The 18751-nt window shown below is 40.8% G+C and overlaps 1 protein-coding gene across 1 annotated transcript in view; it reads left to right on the top strand.

Moving 5' to 3' along the window:
* ALS2CR12 (amyotrophic lateral sclerosis 2 chromosome region 12) overlaps positions 1-18751 on the top strand; it is a 62691-nt gene that overhangs the window by 41631 nt on the left and 2309 nt on the right. Inside the window, exons 10-12 of the mRNA XM_025404847.1 lie at positions 6269-6368; positions 7958-8061; positions 16288-16350. Coding sequence (XP_025260632.1) covers positions 6269-6368; positions 7958-8061; positions 16288-16350 — 267 coding nt within the window. The remainder of the gene's footprint in view (positions 1-6268; positions 6369-7957; positions 8062-16287; positions 16351-18751) is intronic.

Genomic DNA, 18751 nt, shown 5'->3' with positions numbered 1-18751 from the left:
GTCTGACATAAGAATAGCTACTCCTGCTCACTTTTGGTGTCTATTTGCATGGAATGTCTTTTTCCACCCCTTTACCTTAAGTTTATGTGAGTTCTTATGTGTTAGGTGAGTCTCCTGAAGGCAGCAGATAGTTGATTGGTGAATTCTTACCCATTCGGCAGTTCTGTAGCTTTGAAGTAGAGCATTTAGGCCATTTATATTCAATGTTAGTATTGAGACGTGAGGTACCATTCCATTCATTGTAATATTTGTTGCCTGTATACCTTGGTTTTCTGTGTGTATGGTTTTTTTTATTTTGTTTTTGTGGTTTTTTTTTTTTTTTTTTGGTGTTTTTTGTTTGTTTGTTTGTTTTTATATTATAGGTCCTGTGAGATTTATGCTTTAAAGAGGTTCTGTTTTGGTGTGTTTCCAGGATTTGTTTCAAGATTTGGAGCTCCTTTTAGCAGCTTTTGTAGTGTTGCTTTGGTAGTGGCAAATTCTTTTAGCATTTGCTTGTCTGAAAAAGACTGTATCTTTCCTTCATTTATGAAGCTTAGTTTTGCTGGATACAAAATTCTTGGCTGGTAATTGTTTTGTTTAAGGAGATTGAAGATAGGGCCCCAATCCTTTCTTGCTTATAAGGTTTCTGCTGAGAAATCTGCTGTTAGTCTGATAGGTTTTCCTTTACAGGTTACCTGGTGCTTTTGCCTCCCAGCTCTTAAGATTCTTTCCTTCATCTTAACTTTAGATAATCTGATGACAATGCGCCTAGGCTATGATCTTTTTGTGATGAATTTCCCAGGTGTTCTTTGAGCTTCTTGTATTTGGATATCTAGGTCTCTAACAAGGGTGGGGTAGTTTCCCTCAATTATTGCCCAAATATGTTTCCAAACTTTTAGATTTCTCTTCTTCCTCAGGAACACCAATTATTTTTAGGTTTGCTCATTTAACATAATCCCAGACTTCTTGGAGGCTTTGTTCATATTTTTGTATTGTTTTTTCTTTGCCTTTGTTGGATGGGGTTAATTCAAAAACCTTGTCTTCAGGCTCTGAATTTCTTTTTTCTGCTTGTTCAATTCTATTGCTGAGATTTTCCAGAGCATTTTGAATTTCTATAAGTGCATCCATTGTTTCCTAAAGTTTTTATTGTTTTTTATTTATGCTATTTCATTGAAGATTTATCCCCTCATTTCTCGTATCATTTATTTGATTTCCTTAAATTGGTCTTTGCCTTTCTCTGGTGCCTCCTTGATGAGCTTAATAACTGACCTTCTGAGTTCTTTTTCAGGTAGATCAGGGGTTTCTTCTTGGTTTAGATCCACTGCTGGTGAGCTAATGTGATTTTGTGGGGGATGTTAAAGAACCTTGTTTTGTCATATTACCAGAGTTGGTTTTCTGGTTCCTTCTCATTTGGGTAGGTTCTGTCAGAGGGAAGATCTAGGCCTCAAAGCTGTTGTTCAAATTCTTTTGTCCTATGAGGTGTTCTCTTGATGTAGTACTCTACCCCTTTTCCTAGGGATGTGGCTTCCTGAGACCTCAAGCTGTAGTGATTGTTATCTCTTTTTAGGATCTAGACACCCAGCAGGCCTACTAGGTTCCAGGCTGGTACTGGGGGTTGTCTGCACAGAGTCCTGTGATGTGAACCATCTGTGGGTCTCTCAGCTGTGGATACCAGCACCTGCTCTGGTAGGGGTAGCAGGGGAGTGAGATGGACTCTGTGAGGTTGCTTAGTTTTGGTCATTTAATGCACTGCTTTTGTGCTGGTTGGCCTCCTGCCAGGAGGTGGCACTTTCAAGAGAGCACCAGCTGTAGTAGTATGGGGAGGATCAGGTAGTTGGTGGGGCCCTAGAACTCCCAAGAGTATATGCCCTTTGTCTTCAGCTACCAGGGTGGGTAGGAAAGGACCATCAGGTCGGGACAGGGCTAGGCATGTCTGAGCTCAGACTCTCCTTGGGCGGGTCTTGCTGCAGCTGCTATGGGGGATGGAGGTGTGGTTCCCAGGTAAATGGAATTATGTTCCCAGGAGGATTATGGCTACCTCTGCTGTGTCATGCAGGTTGTCAGGGAAGTGGGGGAAAACTGGGAGTCACAGACTTCACCCAGCTTTCATGAAACCCAGAAGATTGATCTTACTTGCACCATGCCCCCAACCCAGTAGCACCAAGTCTGTCTCCAGGCAGTGGGCAAACAGGGCCGAGAACTTGCCCCAGGCTACCAGCCTCCCACCTGCAAAAGCAACTAGTGCTTTTGTGTTTCCCTGCCTGTGGGGTCTGCACACCAGATTCATGCCTTCCCCCAAGTTCTGGCCAGGAGATTTCCTATTCAGTTGGAATTGTTACAAAGTTCAGCTGGAGTTTTCCTTCTACCTGTGATCTTTTCCGAGTTCCTTTGGCAGTCCTCCCCAGGTAACCCTGTGAGACAAGTCAGAAATGGCTTCCCTGGGAACCCAGAGAGCCCACAGGGCTTTTCCCACTACTTCCTCTCACCCTGTATTTCACTTGGTTCTCTAAATTGACTCAGCTCCAGAAAAGGTCAGAACCTTCTCTCATGATCTAGACCTTCAGGTTCCCCAGTAAGGTTGTGTGTTTGGAGGTGAACAATCCCCCTTTCCTACTTCCACAGTTTGGACACTCACAGTATTTGGGGCATCTCCCGGGTCCTGCAGGAGCAATCTACTTCCTTCAGAGGGCCTGTGGATTCTCTTGACTTTCCTGAATTATTCCTGCAGTAGTTCTGGAGCAAAAGTTCATGATGCAAGACCACATGCTGCTCTGTCCATCCAAGTGAGAGCTGCAATCTAGTCCTGCCTCCCGTCCACCATTTCTGTAGCCTTGTATTAATAGTATAGTTTGAAGTCAGGTAATGAGATGCCTTCAGCTTTGTTCTTTTTGCCTAGGATTGCTTTGGCTATTTAGGCTCTTTTTTGTTCCATATGAATTTTACAATAATTTTTTCTAATTTTGTGAAAAATGATGCTGGTAGTTTGACAGGAATAGCATTTAATCTCTTAATTGCTTTAAGCAGTGTGGCCATCTTAATGATATTGACTCTTCCAATCCATCAGCATGGAATGTTTTTCCATTTGTTTGTGTTGTCTCTGATTTCTTTCAGCAGCATTTTGTAGTTCTCCTTTTACCTCCTTGGTTAGCTGTATTTTTAGGTATTTTATTCTTTTTGTGTCTATTTTGAATGGGATTACATTCTTGATTTGACTCTCAGCTTGGACATTATTGGTGTATAGAAATGCTATTGATTTTTTGTTCATTGATTTTGTATCCTGAAACTTTACTGAACTTGTTTTCAGTTCCAGGAGCATTTTGACAGATTCTTTGGAGTTTTCTAGGTATGGAATTATATTATCAGTGAACAGAAAAAAAATTTGACTTCTTCTTTTCCTATTTGAATGCCTTTTATTTCTTTCTCTTGACTAATGGCTCTGGCTAGTACTTCCAGTGCTATGTTGAATAGGAGTGGTGAAAGTGGGCATCCTTGTCTTGTGCTAGTTCTCAAGGGGAATGCTTCCAGCTTTTACCCATTCAGTAGGATGTTGGCTGTGGGTTTGTCATAGATGGTTCTTATTATTTTGAAGTATGTTCCTTTGATAACCTAATTTGCTGAGAGTTTTTATCATGAAGGGATGTTGGATTTTATCAAAGGTTTTTTCCATGTCTATTGAGATGATCATATGGGTTTTCTTTCTAACTCTGTTTATGTGGTGAATCACATTTATGGATCCACATATGTTGAACCAACCTTGCATTGTGAGAATGAAGCCTACTTGATCATGGTGAATTAACTTTTTTTTTTTTTTTTTTTTTTTTTTGAGACAGTGTCTTATTCTGTCACATGGGTTGGAGGGCAGTGGCACAATCACAGCTCACTGAAGCCTCAACCTCCTGGGCTGGAGTGATCCTCACACCTCAGCCTCCTAAAGAGCTGGGACTACTACATAGAGCTATTTTTTATTTTTTCTGTAGAGATGGGGTCTCATCATGTTGCTCAAACTCCTGGGCTCAAGCAATTCTCCTGACTCAACCTCCCATAGTGCTGGGATCACAGGTATGAGCCACCATGCCTGACCATGAATTAACTTTTTCATGTGTAGCTGGATTCAGTTTGCAAGTATTTTGTTGAGCATTTTTTCAGTCTATCTTCATAAGGATGTTGGCCTGTAGGCCTGTAGTTTCTTTTTTTGTCTTTGCCAGGTTTTGGTATCAGGATAATGCTGGCTTCATAGAATAAGTTAGGGAGGAGTCCCTCTTCCTCATTTTTTTGGAATAGTTTCAGTAGAATTGGTACCAGCTCTTCTTTGTACTTCTGGTAGATTTTGGCTGTGAATCTTTCTGGTCCCAGAATTTGTTTTTGTGTGCGTGTGTGTGTGTTAGGTTTTTTTATTACTGATTCAATTTCAAAACTCAATATTGTCTATTTGGGGTTTCAGTTGCTTCTTGATTCAATCTTTGGAGGTTGTATTTCCAGAAATTTATCCATTTCCTGTAGATTTTCTTGTTTGTATGCATACAGATGTTCATGGTGGTCTCTGAGGAACTTTTGTATTTCTGTGGGATTGGTTTTAATGTCACGTTTGTCCTTTCTGAATGTGCTTATTTGGATCATCCTTTTTTTCTTTGTTAATGTAGCTAGCACGCTATTGGTCTTGCACATCCTTTCAAAGATCCAACTTTTTGTTTCATTGGTTCTTTGTATGGATTTTTGAATCTTGATTCCATTCAGTTCTGTTCTGATTTTAGTTATTTCTTTTCTTCTCCTAGCTTTGAGGTTAGTTTGTTCTTGTTTTGGAATGAACATTTTTAAGCCCTTTAATATATTTGGCCAAATTGCCATCCAAAAAGAATGTATCACTCCGCACTGCCAAAAGCAAAGCATGGAGTGCTCACATCATCTTAGAATAAAACCCATCCATTTAATCAGCTCATTTGATGAAGGCCTAGGAAAATAAAGTTAGGGCATGATTCTTACTAGGTAGATGAAGAGAGTTAAGAGATGGCCAGCGGGGTGGGAAAGGACTGAAGCCTCAAGCCTTCTTCCTATTTAATTGTGAAGTATAGTGACCAACTAGTTCTAGTTTGCCTGAGACTTTCCAGGTTTTAGCACTGAGAGTCCAGAGTCTCAGGAAACCCCTAAGTGTCAGACAGACAAGGATACTTGGTCACTCTATCAAAAGTTAAACACCAGTACCTGGAGTTCTATTTAACACTTACAGTTTCAGTTTTGAGCCTGTGTCTAAAACTCATTTTTTAAGATACTCCTTGGTATATTCAGGGAAAACATCATAGAGAACAGCCTAACATGTGTGAGTGGTAAATAGAATAGGTCGGGTGTGAATCCTTCTGCTAACCTGAAAAAGAAGGCAGTCAGCATCCTTGGACCCTGCGAGCAGCATCCAGGTCCAGGGTCTTCCCCCTTCTAGGGTTCCATGTTCTTGAAGTCTGAGCCAAGCAACAGTATTGGTATTGGATTAGGCTTATTTAACCTCAACCACAAAAGAAAGTTAGATTTGCTGAAAAAAAGCAGACATTCTCTGAAAAACATCCCCTTATTTTGTAAGTGTTCAAATTAACTAGGCATTTCCTTTCTTCTTCTTCTTCTTTTTTTTTTTTTTTTTTTTTTTTTTTGAGACAGAGTCTCATTCTGTCAACAGGCTGGTGCAGTGGCATGATCTCGGCTCACTGCAACCTCTGCCTTCTAGGTTCAAGCGATTCTTCTGCCTCAGCCTCCCAAGTAGTTGGGACTACAGGTGCGTGCCACCACGTCCAGCTAATTTTTGTATTTTTAGTAGAGATGGGGTTTCACCATGTTGGCCAGGATGGTCTCGACCTCTTGACCTCGTGATCTGCATGCCTCTGCCCTCCAAAGTGCTAGGATTACAGGTGTGAGCCACCGCGCCCAGCCTCCTTTCTTCTTGTGCTATTGAAGAGGGATTTGTGATTCAGGGGGAACGGACATATGATTCTTCAACATGGAGAACTCTACCTGTCTTCAAAGGAAGCTCAGTTCTAGTGGGGAAAACACTGTGCATAGTTTGCCCTTGACCTTTGGGTTCCACAAGCTCTCTGTTGGGCTGGGCTGGAATTTACTTCCCACTAGTCACCCATGGAGGACCCACTCAGTGAGGGCCCCAGGTAAGGGAAGATACACAGAACACGGTGCTGGGCCCTGGCCACTGTGCAGTGCCAAGAGAAGTCCTCCCTGAGTTGAGTTTTACAGCCTCTCCAGATCACCTTCATTTTAGGACTCTTTTCTTCATGATGCCTTTGTACCTCCCCAGGACAGTATTTATGATGAAATGGAAGAGAAGTGGTCAAAACAGAAGGCAAAATGGAAGAAGGATGAGAAGTTGGAGCGAGAAAATATCCTGCTACAGCAAAGTGAGTACAGAAACTCTAGCTTTTTTTTTTTTTTTTTTTTATGACAAATGTATTAAAAAACTGCCATGAAGTCTGGTCTTGACTTGAGGAAGGTGGCCTTGGGCTTACCAAGGATGATGGGCCACATGCTAGATACCTGAATGGAAGGTGCCCAGAGTTTTCATGAAAGCAAAATGACAACAAGGGTAGGGTCTTTTTTGAAGTTCAGGCATCTGATCTAAGAGAGTCTAAGCCTATACCTTCTGAAACTCATTAGGTCCAAGTTTGCCCATGATGGCTGGAACAAATGCTAGAATCCCTGTAGGGAGTGCAGACTTATTATCTAGAAACAGATGAACTCAAAGTTCCAAGAGTTCTTTAATTAGAATGTGAAATGTTCGCTCGCATGTGGGTGGGGGGCAGATAGGAACAACACAATCCATTATACTAAGAGCTTCTATATTCCCACATCTTCCAGAAGGAATTCACACTTGGTAAATATTTTTAATATTTCCAACAACACAGAGCTTGCATCATACAAAGTACTCTATAGGTGTACCCCCGATCTCCATTGAACTTGTTCATAAAAGGAAAAAAGAAGAGAATTTGTGGAGACTACTCCAGGCCTAGAAGACTAGTCGAGGTAGGAGTGGGACCTCTACAGACCTATTCTGCATTCCACGCCAACCACATTCATTTCAGATTTAGTTGATTTTAACAAATTACTCATTTAAATGCAGATACTACATGGGAAAATTAATTCACATTCTGGTAGGCACTCTGGACTGCCAGAAAGTAATATGAAGACCCTGGAGTAAGGCTGGGGAACGGGATGGGGAGCTGCTTCTGTTTGGGGCTTTACCTAGAATTTTAGTGCAATAGAACCCAAGTCATATCCCAGATTCTAGCTACTCATAACGACTCTCTTCCCATGTTGCCAAAGTCTAAGTAAAGATGTAACCACCAGTTTTGGAAGACCAGAATTTAGCTGCTCACCATCCAGCTCAGTCAGAGGCTTACCCTGTCAGACCAGACACTCCCTGTCCTTCCCCAGAATTGCAACACTGAAGAAATCTGTTTCCCTTCGCCCCTCCTTCCTCCTGTTTGATACTGGGGCTCTACTGGCAGGTTTCCTTGCAGTTGTCCCGGCATCATTCTTTAAAAATACTTTCCTTTCCCCATTGAGTTGCCTTAGTGTCTGAACACTAAGTTGAAGCCTACCTCTACCCCAGCACTAAGTACAGGATGAATTTTATTGCTGGCAAAGTAATGTTAGCCAAGAGCTTTACTTTAAGATAAGGATATCCATGATAGCATAGTGGTTATGTCAGCAGAGGGAATGGACAAAATAAAAAGCAACAGATTCAAAATAAACTACACACAAAAGAACCAGAGATGTTGGTGGTAAATCCCATATGACTAATGTGATTGAGGACAACCACCATGCTCACCTCACCCTCAAGCACCTCCAGGTGAGTGTCAGAGGCTGAACAACAGGCTGCAATGACCTTGAGTCTGGAATTGCTTTTCTCTTTAGATATTCTGGGTTTCTCATTGCACCTGCTTTTCCCATCTTTATACATATATGTGCTTTCCTGTCACTTCCACAGAAAAAAAGATGACCAAAAAATTCGAATTGGAGTCAGGAGAAGAAGAGAAGAAAATAAATGAATCCTGCGGCACTGTCTTTGAGAACTTCATTCAAGAGAAGGAGGTAACTCAGCCCAAACCACCTTGGTGACTGAATGTGTAGTCCAGGTGATACATCCAAATCCCCAGGTGTGCCTCCATAATTAGGTGATCTTTTTGTCTTTCTGGGCATAATCCTCCTCTCCCAGCTTTCTGGAAATGTATGCAAACAGACTGACAGTCTTGCTGTCCTTTAGCTAGACAATCTTCCCACAGGCTAGACAGTCTTATCAAAGGGTTCTTAGAACAAAAATTATAATTAACTGGAAATAACAGAATGCTAAACATGCAGAAACTGAAAATCCTTATTTTGCCAAAATCCCATCTCTGAATATCCTTTTCATTCTTCACTGTAGCTATTATAGCTCTAGTGCTATTACTGGGCTCTAGGACAGGTACAGGTTTAACTTTATAGGAACTTGCCAAAACTATTTTCCAAAGTAGTTGTACCATTTTATTCTAGCATCTTAAATAAATTGGAATTCTAGTTGCTCTACATCCTTCACAACAATTAGTTTTGCCAGTCTTTTCATTTTGGCCATTCCAGTGGGCATGAAGTGGTACTTCATTATGGTTTTCGTTTCCCTGATGACTATGTTGGGCATTTTCTCATATGCTTATTGGTCCATTCAAATATCTTCTTCCATAAAGTGCCTGCTCAAGTCTTTTCCCATTTGAAAAAGTAGGAGGTGCTTATATTTTTATTTTTGATATGTAGGAGTACTTTTTATATTGTGGATACAACTTTTTTTGTCAGATACACATTTTGTAAATATTGTCTCTCAGCCTATGGTTTGCCTCTTCATTTTGTTAATGATATATTTTGATATAGAGAAGCTTTAAATTTTGATGAAAGGCAATGATCTTTTTTTACTTTTATGGTTACAGATTTTTGTGTCCTGTCTATAAAATTGTTGCCTATTCCAACGTCATGAAGATATTCTATTTTTTTAGAAGCCTTAAAATTTTAGTTTTTATGATTCTATGATCCATTTTGAATAATTTTTGTGTAGGAAGTGAAGTGTAAGAGTCATGGGTCATTTTTGTCTTATGGATATTCAGTTGACCCGGCATCATTCTTTAAAAATACTTTCCTTTCCCCATTGAGTTGCCTTAGTGTCTGATACAGTTTGGATTTGTGTCCCTGCCCAAATTTGTGTCAAATTGTAATCTCCATTGTTGGAGAAGGGGCCTGGTGGGAAGTGATGGAATGATGGGGGCAGATTCTCCCCCTTTCTGTTTTCATGATAGTGAGTGAGTTCTCAAAAGATCAGATTGTAGCACCTCCCCCTTCTCTCTCTTTATTTTGCTCCAGCTATGCAAGACAGGCCTCCTTCCTCATTACCTTCTGCCATGATTGTAATATCCCTGAGGCCTCCCCAGCCATGCTTGCAGAAATGTGAGCCAATTAAACTTCTTTTCTTTCTTCTTTTTATTATTATTAATTTTTTTTTATTTATTATACTTTAAGTTCTAGGGTACATGTGCACAATGTGCAGGTTTGTTACATATGTATACATCTGCCATGTTGGTGTGCTGCACCCATTAACTCCTCATTTACATTAGGTATATCTCCTAATGCTATCCTTCCCCCTACCCCCACCGCATGACTGGCCCTGGTGTGTGGTGTTCCCCACCCTGTATCCAAGTGTTCTCATTGTTCAGTTCCCACCTATGAGTGAGAACATGTGGTGTTTGGTTTTCTGTCCTTACGATAGTTTGCTCAGAGTGATGGTTTCCAGCTTCATCCATGTGTCTACAAAGGACATAAACTCATCCTTTCTTACGGCTGCATAGTATTCCATGGTGTATATGTGCCACATTTTCTTAATCCAGTCTATCATTGATGGACATTTGGGTTGGTTCCAAGTTTTGCTATTGTGAATAGTGCCACAATAAACATACCTGTGCATGTGTCTTTATAGCAGCATGATTTATAATCCTTTGGGTATATACCCAGTAATGGGATGGCTGAGTCAAATGGTATTTCTAGTTCTAGATTCTTGAGGAATGGCCACACTGTCTTCCACAATGGTTGAACTAGTTTACAGTCCCACCAACAGTATAAAAGTGTTCATATTTCTCCACATCCTCTCCAGCACCTGTTGTTTCCTGACTTTTTAATGATCACCATTCTAACTAGTATGAGATGGTCTCTCATTGTGGTTTTGGTTTGCATTTCTCTGATGGCCAGTGTTGATGAGCATTTTTTCATGTGCCATGTGCCTGTTGGCTGCATAAATGTCTTCTTTTGAGAAGTGTCTGTTCATATCCTTTGCCCACTTTTTGATGAGATTGTTTGATTTTTTTCTTGTAAATTTGTTTAAGTTCTTTATAGATTCTGGATATTAGCCCTTTGTCAGATAAGTAGATTGCAAAAATTTTCTCCCATTCTGTAGGTTGCCTGTTCACTCTGATGGTAGTTTCTTGTGCTTTGCAGAAGGTCTTTAGTTTAATTAGATCCTATTTTTCAATTTTGGCTTTTGTTGCCATTGCTTTTGGTGTTTTAGACATGAAGTCCTTGCCCATGCCTGTGGCCTGAACGGTATTGCCTAGGTTTTCTTCTAGGGTTTTTATGGTTTTAGGTCTGACATTTAAGTCTTTAATCCATCTTGAATTAATTTTTGTATAAGGTGTGAAGAAGGGATCCAGTTTCAGTTTTCTACATATGACTAGCCACTTTTCCCAGCACCATTTATTAAATAGGAAATCCTTTCCCCATTTCTTGTTCTTGTCAGGTTTGTCAAAGATCAGATGGTTGTAGATGTGTGGTATTATTTCTGAGGGCTCTATTCTGTTCCATTGGTCTATATCTCTGTTTTGTTATCAGTACCATGCTGTTTTGGTTACTGTAGCCTTGTAGTATAGTTTGAAGTCAGGTAGCATGATGCCTCCAGCTTTGTTCTTTTGGCTTAAGATTGTCTTGGCAATGTGGGCTCTTTTTTGATTCCATATGAACTTACAGTAGTTTTTTGCCATTCTGTGAAGAAAGTCATTGGTAGCTTGATGGGGATGACATTGAATCCATAAATTACCTTGGGCAGTATGGCCATTTTCACAGTATTGATTCTTCTTATCCATGAGCATGGAATATTCTTCCATTTGCTTGTGCCCTCTTTTATTTCGTTGAGCAGTGGTTTGTAGTTCTCCTTGAAGAGGTCCTTCACATCCCTTGTAAGTTGGATTCCTAGGTATTTTACTTTCTTTGAAGCAGTTGTGAATGGGAATTCACTCATGATTTGGCTCTCTGTTTGTCTGTTATTGTTGTATAGGAATGCTTATGATTTTTGCACATTGATTTTGTATGCTGAGACTTTGCTGAAGTTGCTTATCAGCTTAAGGAGATTTGGGGCTGAGACGATGGAGTTGTCTAAATATACAATCATGTCATCTGCAAACAGGGACAGTTTGACTTCATCTTCTCCTAATTGAATACCCTTTATTTCTTTCTCCTGCCTGATTGCCCTGGCCAGAACTTCCAACACTGTGTTGACTAGGAGTGGTGAGAGAGGGCATCCCTGTCTTGTGCCAGTTTTCAAAGGGAATGTTTCCAGTTTTTGCCCATTCAGTATGATATTGGCTGTGGGTTTGTCATAAATAGCCCCCATTATTTTGAGATACATCCCATCAATACCTAATTTATTGAGAGTTTTTAGCATGAAGTGCTGTTGAATTTTGTCAAAGACCTTTTCTGCATCTATTGAGATAATCATGTGGTTTTTGTCTTTGATTCTGTTTATATGATGGATTACATTTATTGATTTGTGTATGTTGAACCAGCCTTGCATCCCAGGGATGAAGCCCACTTGATCATGGTAGATAAGCTTTTTGATGTGCTGCTGGATTCAGTTTGCCAGTATTTTGTTGAGGATTTTTGCATCGATGTTAATCAGGGATATTGGTCTAAAATCCTCTTTTTTTCTTGTGTCTCTGCCAGGGTTTGGTATCAGGAATGTATTGGCCCCATAAAATGAGTTAGGGAGGATTCCCTCTTTTTCTATTGATTGGAATAGTTTTAGAAGGAATGGTACCAGTTCCTCTTTGTACCTCTGGTAGAATTCGGCTGTGAATCTGTCTGGTCCTGGACTTTTTTTGGGTGGCAGGCTCTTAATTATTTCCTTAATTTCAGGGCCTGTTATTGGTCTATTCAGGGATTCAACTTCTTCCTTGTTTAGTCTTGCAAGGGTGTATGTGTCCAGGAATTTATCCATTTCTTCTAGATTTTCTAGTTTATTTGCGTAGAGGTGTTTATAGTATTCTCTGACGGTAGTTTGTATCTCTGTTGGATCGGTGATGATATCCCCTTTATCATTTTTAATTGCCTCTATTTGATTCTTCTCTCTTCTCTTGCTAGTAGTCTTGCTAGTAGTCTATCAATTTTGTTGATCTTTTCAAAAAACCAGCTCCTGGATTCATTGATTTTTTGAATTTTTTTTTTGTGTGTGTGTGTCTCTCTCCTTCCATTCTGCTCTGATCTTAGTTATTTCTTGCCTTCTGCTAGCTTTTGAATGTGTTTGCTCTTGCTTCTCTAGATCTTTTCATTGTGATGTTAGGGTGTCAATTTTAGACCTTTCCTGCTTTCTCTTGTGGGCATTTAGTGCTGTAAATTTCCCTCTACACACTGCTTTAAATGTGTCCCAGAGATTCTGGTATGTTGTGTCTTTGTTCTCATTGGTTTCAAAGAACATCTTTATTTCTGCCTTCATTTTGTTATGTACCCAGTAGTCACTCAGGAGCAGGTTGTTCAGTTTCCATGTAGTTGAGCGGTTTTGAGTGAGTTTCTTAATCCTGAGTTCTAATTTGATTGCACTGTGGTCTGAGAGACAGTTTGTTATAATTTGTGTTATTTTACATTTGCTGAAGAGTGCTTTACTTCCAACTATGTGGTCAATTTTGGAATAAGTGGAATGTGGTTCTGAGAAGAATAAATATTCTGTTGATTTGGGGTGGAGAGTTCTGTAGATGTCTATTAGGTGTGCTTGGTGCAGAACTGAGTTCAATTCCTGGATATCCTGTTAACTTTCTGTCTCATTGATCTGTCTAATGTTGACAGTGGGGTGTTAAAGTCTCCCATTATTATTGTGTGGGAGTCTAAGTCTCTTTGTAGGTCTCTAAGGACTTGCTTTATGAATCTGGGTGCTCCTGTATTGGGTGTATATATATTTAGGATAGTTAGCTCTTCTTGTTGAATTGATCCCTTTACCATTAAGTAATGGCCTTCTTTATCTCTTTTGATCTTTGTTGGTTTAAAGTCTGTTTTATCAGAGACTAGGATTGCAACCCCTGCCTTTTTTTGTTTTCCATTTGCTTGGTAGATCTTCCTCCATCCCTTTATTTTGAGTCTATGTGTGTCTCTGCACGTGAGATGGGTCTCTTGAAAGCAGCACACTGAGGGGTCTTGACTCTATCCAATTTGCCAGTCTGTGTCTTTTAATTGGAGCATTTAGCCCATTTACATTTAAGGTTAATATTGTTATGTATGAATTTGATCCTGTCGTTATGATGTTAGCTGCTTATTTTGCTCGTTAGTTGATGCAGTTTCTTCCTAGCATCAATGGTCTTTACAATTTGGCATGTTTTTGCAGTGGCTGATACCAGTTGTTCCTTTCCATGTTTAGTGGTTCCTTCAGGAGCTCTTATAAGGCAGGCTTGGTGGTGACAAAATCTCTCAGCATTTGCTTGTCTATAAACAATTTTATTTCTCCTTTACTTATAAAGCTTAGTTTGGCTGGATATGAAATTCTGGGTTGAAAATTCTTTTCTTTGAGAATGTTGAATATTGGCACCCACTCTCTTCTGGCTTGCAGGGTTTCTGCTGAGAGATCCGCCATTAGTCTGATGGGCTTCCCTTTGTGGGTAACTCGACCTTTCTCTCTGGCTGCCCTTAACATTTTTTCCCTCATTTCAACTTTGGTGAATCTGACAATTTTGTGTCTTAGAGCTGCTCTTCTCGAGGAGTATCTTTGTGGTGTACTCTGTATTTCCTGAATTTGAATATTGGCCTGCCTTGCTAGGTTGGGAAAGTTCTCCTGGATAATATCCTGAAGAGTGTTTTCCATCTTGGTTCCATTCTCCCCATCACTTTCAGATACACCAATCAGACGCAGATTTGGTCTTTTCACCTGGTCCCATATTTCTTGGAGGCTTTGTTCATTTCTTTTTACTCTTTTCTCTCTAAACTTCTCTTCTCACTTCCTTTCATTCATTTGATCTTCAATCACTGATACCCTTTCTTCCAGTTGATCAAATCAGCTACTGAAGCTTGTGCATGCATCATGTAGTTCTCATGCCATGGTTTTCATCTCCATCAGGTCATTTAAGGTCTTCTCTCCACTGTTTATACTAGTTAGCTATTCTTTCAATCTTTTTTCAAGGTTTTTAGCTTGTTTGCGATGGGTTTGAACATCCTCCTTTAGCTCATAGAAGTTTGTTATTACTGATCATCTGAAGCCTTCTTCTCTCAACTCGTCAAAGTCATTCTCCTTCCAGCTTTGTTCTGTTGCTGGCAAGGAGCTGCATTCCTTTGGAGGAGAAGAGGTGCTCTGATTTTTAGAATTTTCAGCTTTTCTTCTCTGGTTTCTCCCCGTCTTTGTGGTTTTATCTACCTTTGGTCTTTGATGATGGTGATGTACAGATAAGGTTTTGGTGTGGATGTCCTTTCTGTTTGTTAGTTTTCCTTCTAACAGTCAGGACCCTCTGCTGAAGGTCTGTTGGAGTTTGCTGGAGGTCCACTCCAGACCCTGTTTGCCTGGGTATCACCAGCAGAGGCTGTAGAACTACAGATATTGCAGAATGGCAAATGTTGCTGCCTGACGGTTCCTCTAGAAGCTTCATCTCAGAGGGGCAGCCGGCTGTATGAGGTCTCAGTCAGCCCCTACTGGGAGGTGCCTCCCAGTTAGGCTACTCGGGGGTCAGGGACCCACTTGAGGAGGCAGTCTGTCCGTTCTCAGATCTCAAAATTCCATGCTGAGAGAACCACTACTCTCTTCAAAGCTGTCAGACAGGGACATTTAAGTGTGCAGAAGTTTCTACTGCCTTTTGTTCAGCTATGCCCTGCCCCCAGAGGTAGAGTCTACAGAGGCAGGCAGGCCTCCTTGAGCTCTGGTGGGCTCCACCTAGTTCAAGCTTACCAACTGCTTTGTTTACCTACACAAGCCTCAGCAATGGTGGGCACCCCTCCCCCAGTCTCGCTGCCGCCTTGCAGCTCGATCTCAGACCGCTGTGCTAGCAGTGAGCAAGGCTCCATGGGCATGGGACCCTCCCAGCCAGGTGCGGGATATAATCTCCTGGTGTGCTGTTGCTAAGACCATTGGAAAAGTGCAGTATTAGGGTAGGAGTGACCCTATTTTCCAGGTGCTGTCTGTCACAGCTTCCCTTGGCTAGGAAAGGGAATTCCCTGACCCCTTGCGCTTCCCAGGTGAGGTGATGCCTGGCGCTGCTTTGGCTCCCAGTCCGTGGGCTGCACCCACTGTCCTGCACCCACTGTCCAACAAGCCCCAGTGAGATGAACCCGGTACCTCAGTTGGAAATGCAGAAATCCCCCGTCTTCTGCGTCACTCACGCTGGGAGCTGTAGACTGGAGCTGTTCCTGTTTGGCCATCTTGGAACCTCTGCCCTAAACCTCTTTTCTTTTTAAATTACCCAGTCTCTCAGGTAGTTCTTCATAGAAATGTGAGATCAGACTAATAGTGTCTTTGTTGTATTTGGGGGTATAGGACTCTCCATTCTGTTAGAGTATTTTTCTGTACTTAGGTTAACAACACATTGTCTTGACTACTGAAGTTTGAAATCGGGTAGCAAAGGTTATCTAGTTTTGCTATTGTTTTTCAAGATTATTTTGCCTTTCTGCATTCTTTGTATTTTTACATAAATGTTAGAACTAGCTTGTCAATTTAGAATTAGCTTATCAAGGAAACTTGCTGATATTTTGACTGGGATTTCATTGAATATAAAGATCAATCTGTGGAGAGATGAATTCTTAAGAGTATCGAATCTATACACTGACTTAACAAAAGCTTTTGATGAAAATATAATTTCTTTTAGTATTTGTCAGTGTGATGAGGTTTAACTTAAGTAAGATTTTCATTAACTTCAACATATCATGTCATTAGTTTATAATGTGTTCTTCATTATAGTAATGTCTAAGCTTTGGTGAATATTATATTCCTGAATCCTAGCCTGGCTTTCTTAACTCCCTAGAAGATGTGCCAGAACCACAGTGCTAACCTTTTCCTAATAAAATTGCTTTTAGGAGCTCTTGAAACAACATCAGAGTGATACCTTGCAATTAGAAGAGCTGAGAAAAACCAAAGAGGTAAGCTTTTTCTTCCTTTCCTGTGGACTTGGTATGTTACAAATACACCAGTAAAATAACAGGCTGTCAGTATAATGGAATCGATGGTAATTTCTCCAAAACCAATAAGAAATGGAAGACCTAAAGCTGAGTTTACTGGATTCAGTAAGTTAAAAAGAATTTTTGAAATTATCTGTAAAATAAAGCCAGTGCGCCTTTTTAAAGTCTGATTTGAACAAATAGATCAGCAATATACTATGTGATCTTCAATGTTGAATGACTTTCATTTCTAGCAAGGTTCAAACCACAAATGATCTTTCAGTTATAAAACACCAAGTTCTTCCCTTTGAGCTCTGAAAAGTATAAAACTGTCTCCTTTGGAACTCTGTCACCAAGCCCCTCCTTAAACTCTGAGTGTACCTCATACACGATGACTTCCTCAGAGACTCTATTCTGGGACAAATTTATGGCAGTCTGTGGGAGACAACTGAAGAGGAGCTGTTCAAATCCACAAGGTGATGTGTGATTCTTCCATCACTGAGAATTTGACTTGGATCCAGAATGGACATGTTTGAGAAAATATTAGTCATTATAAAGGCATTATAAATGAATTCTATCTTAGAGCCCAGGCAGGGCTTCAGCATCATTGAAAGGTAAACAGACTATGCTGTCCTACAAGTTCAAGAAATGGGTTTTGGAGGAAGATATACCCAGTGTATTATAATAACTATTTTAATGAGCTTGTCTACTAATTCTGTCATTTATATCATGTCTGAGTCTGTTTCTCTTCATTGATTTTTCTCCTCATTTATGGTCATACTTCCTTGTTTGCATGCCTGGTTAAGTTTGGCTTGGATGTCAGCCATTGTGGTGTTTACCTTGTTGGGTGCTGAATATTTTTATATTCCTTTAGATAATCTTGAGCTTTGCCCTGGGATGTAGTTAAGTTGCTTGGAAACAGTTTGATCCTTTTGAGCCTTGCTTTTTAAGCTTTGTTGGGCAGAACTAAAGCAGTGTTTAGTGTGGAACTAATTTTCCCCCACTGTTGAGGTAATACCCTCTGAGTACTCGACACCACACCCTCTGTATGAGAAGGATTTTCTACTCTGCCTGGTGGGACCATGAACTATTCCCAGCCCGGTGTTGGCTCTGGGGATTGTTCTACCTGCTCCTTGCTGGTGGTTCCTTTCTCTAACCACATCTCTTTCTATTTCTTCCCTCCATCACTCCACCCCAGAGGCACTTGCCTCCTTGCTGTTTCCTTAACAGGCCAGGATGCTCCTACCTTGGGGGCTTTGATATTCTCTCTTCCTGAAAAGTTCTTTCCCAAATATCCACATGACTTTCTTCCTTTCCTCCTCCTGGTCTTTATTCAAATGCCACCATCTCAGATGCCACCCTATTTAAGGGCTCCACTCCCTGCCCCAACACTTGCTTTTCTCTAAATGGGATGCCACTGGAGATTTTTGAGGAGGAGAGTATTATTTGGGGAAACAACTGTGGCAGCAATGTGAAGGAGAATCTGAAGAATCAAAATGACAGGAGGCAGAACCTGTTAGAAGGGTCATCTCCCATTTACACCTCAACCTGACTTCTGCTCCCATCCCAGCCATGGAAACTGCTCTTGTTAAAATCACAAGTAACTTCTGAGTTTCCAAATCCAAAGAATGCTTCACCTCACTTGACATGAGCAGTATCAGGTTCAATTTATCACTCTCTCCTTGCAACATTCACCTCTCTTAACTTTCATGGGCTTCTGGCGTTTCCTTCACCTCATTGGTCACACCTTCTCAATCTTCTTTACTAGAACTAGAACTCTGCTTAAAACCCTTCAACGGCACCCCATTGTTCTCCCACCTAATTTCTAAGTCCTGGAGTATTTTGAGGCTGGTTCCCAGGCCCCCTTCTCTTCTTTATCTCCCGTTTTTCCTTTGGAGAGCTCATCTGTTCACACAGATGTAAAAGCCATCTCTGTGCTGATAACTTGGGTTGATACCTCCAGCTTTGCCTCTCTCCTGAGCTCCAGGCTTGTACATCCAACTGCCCATTTGACATTTCAGCATAGGTGACATACAGGCACCTCAAAATTAACATGCCCAGCTCCACACTCAATTATCCACCAGAGATTTAGCCCCCAAATTGTCAACTCCCTCAGCTGTTCTAAGCCTAGACCTGAAGTCATCCTTGATTTCTTCTTTCCTTTCACTCTCCCAAATTCAACCCAGCAGCCTCAGCCAATCCTCTATAACATATTCCACATTCATCCACGTCCCTCCAACTCTGTTGTCACCTTACCCTAGACCGTTATTTCTCAGCTACATGACTGTAGTATTCTCCTCCTTAGTTCTGTTGCTTTCCCTCTTGCCCCTCCAGTCCATCCCCTGGAGCATAATATAAGCAAGTGAGATACGTGCATTCACTT

Source organism: Theropithecus gelada, chromosome 12 (assembly GCF_003255815.1).
Source record: "Theropithecus gelada isolate Dixy chromosome 12, Tgel_1.0, whole genome shotgun sequence".
NCBI lineage: Eukaryota > Metazoa > Chordata > Mammalia > Primates > Cercopithecidae > Theropithecus > Theropithecus gelada.
Note: the sequence above shows the minus strand (reverse complement) of the source record. Positions and strands in the feature narration are given on the sequence as shown.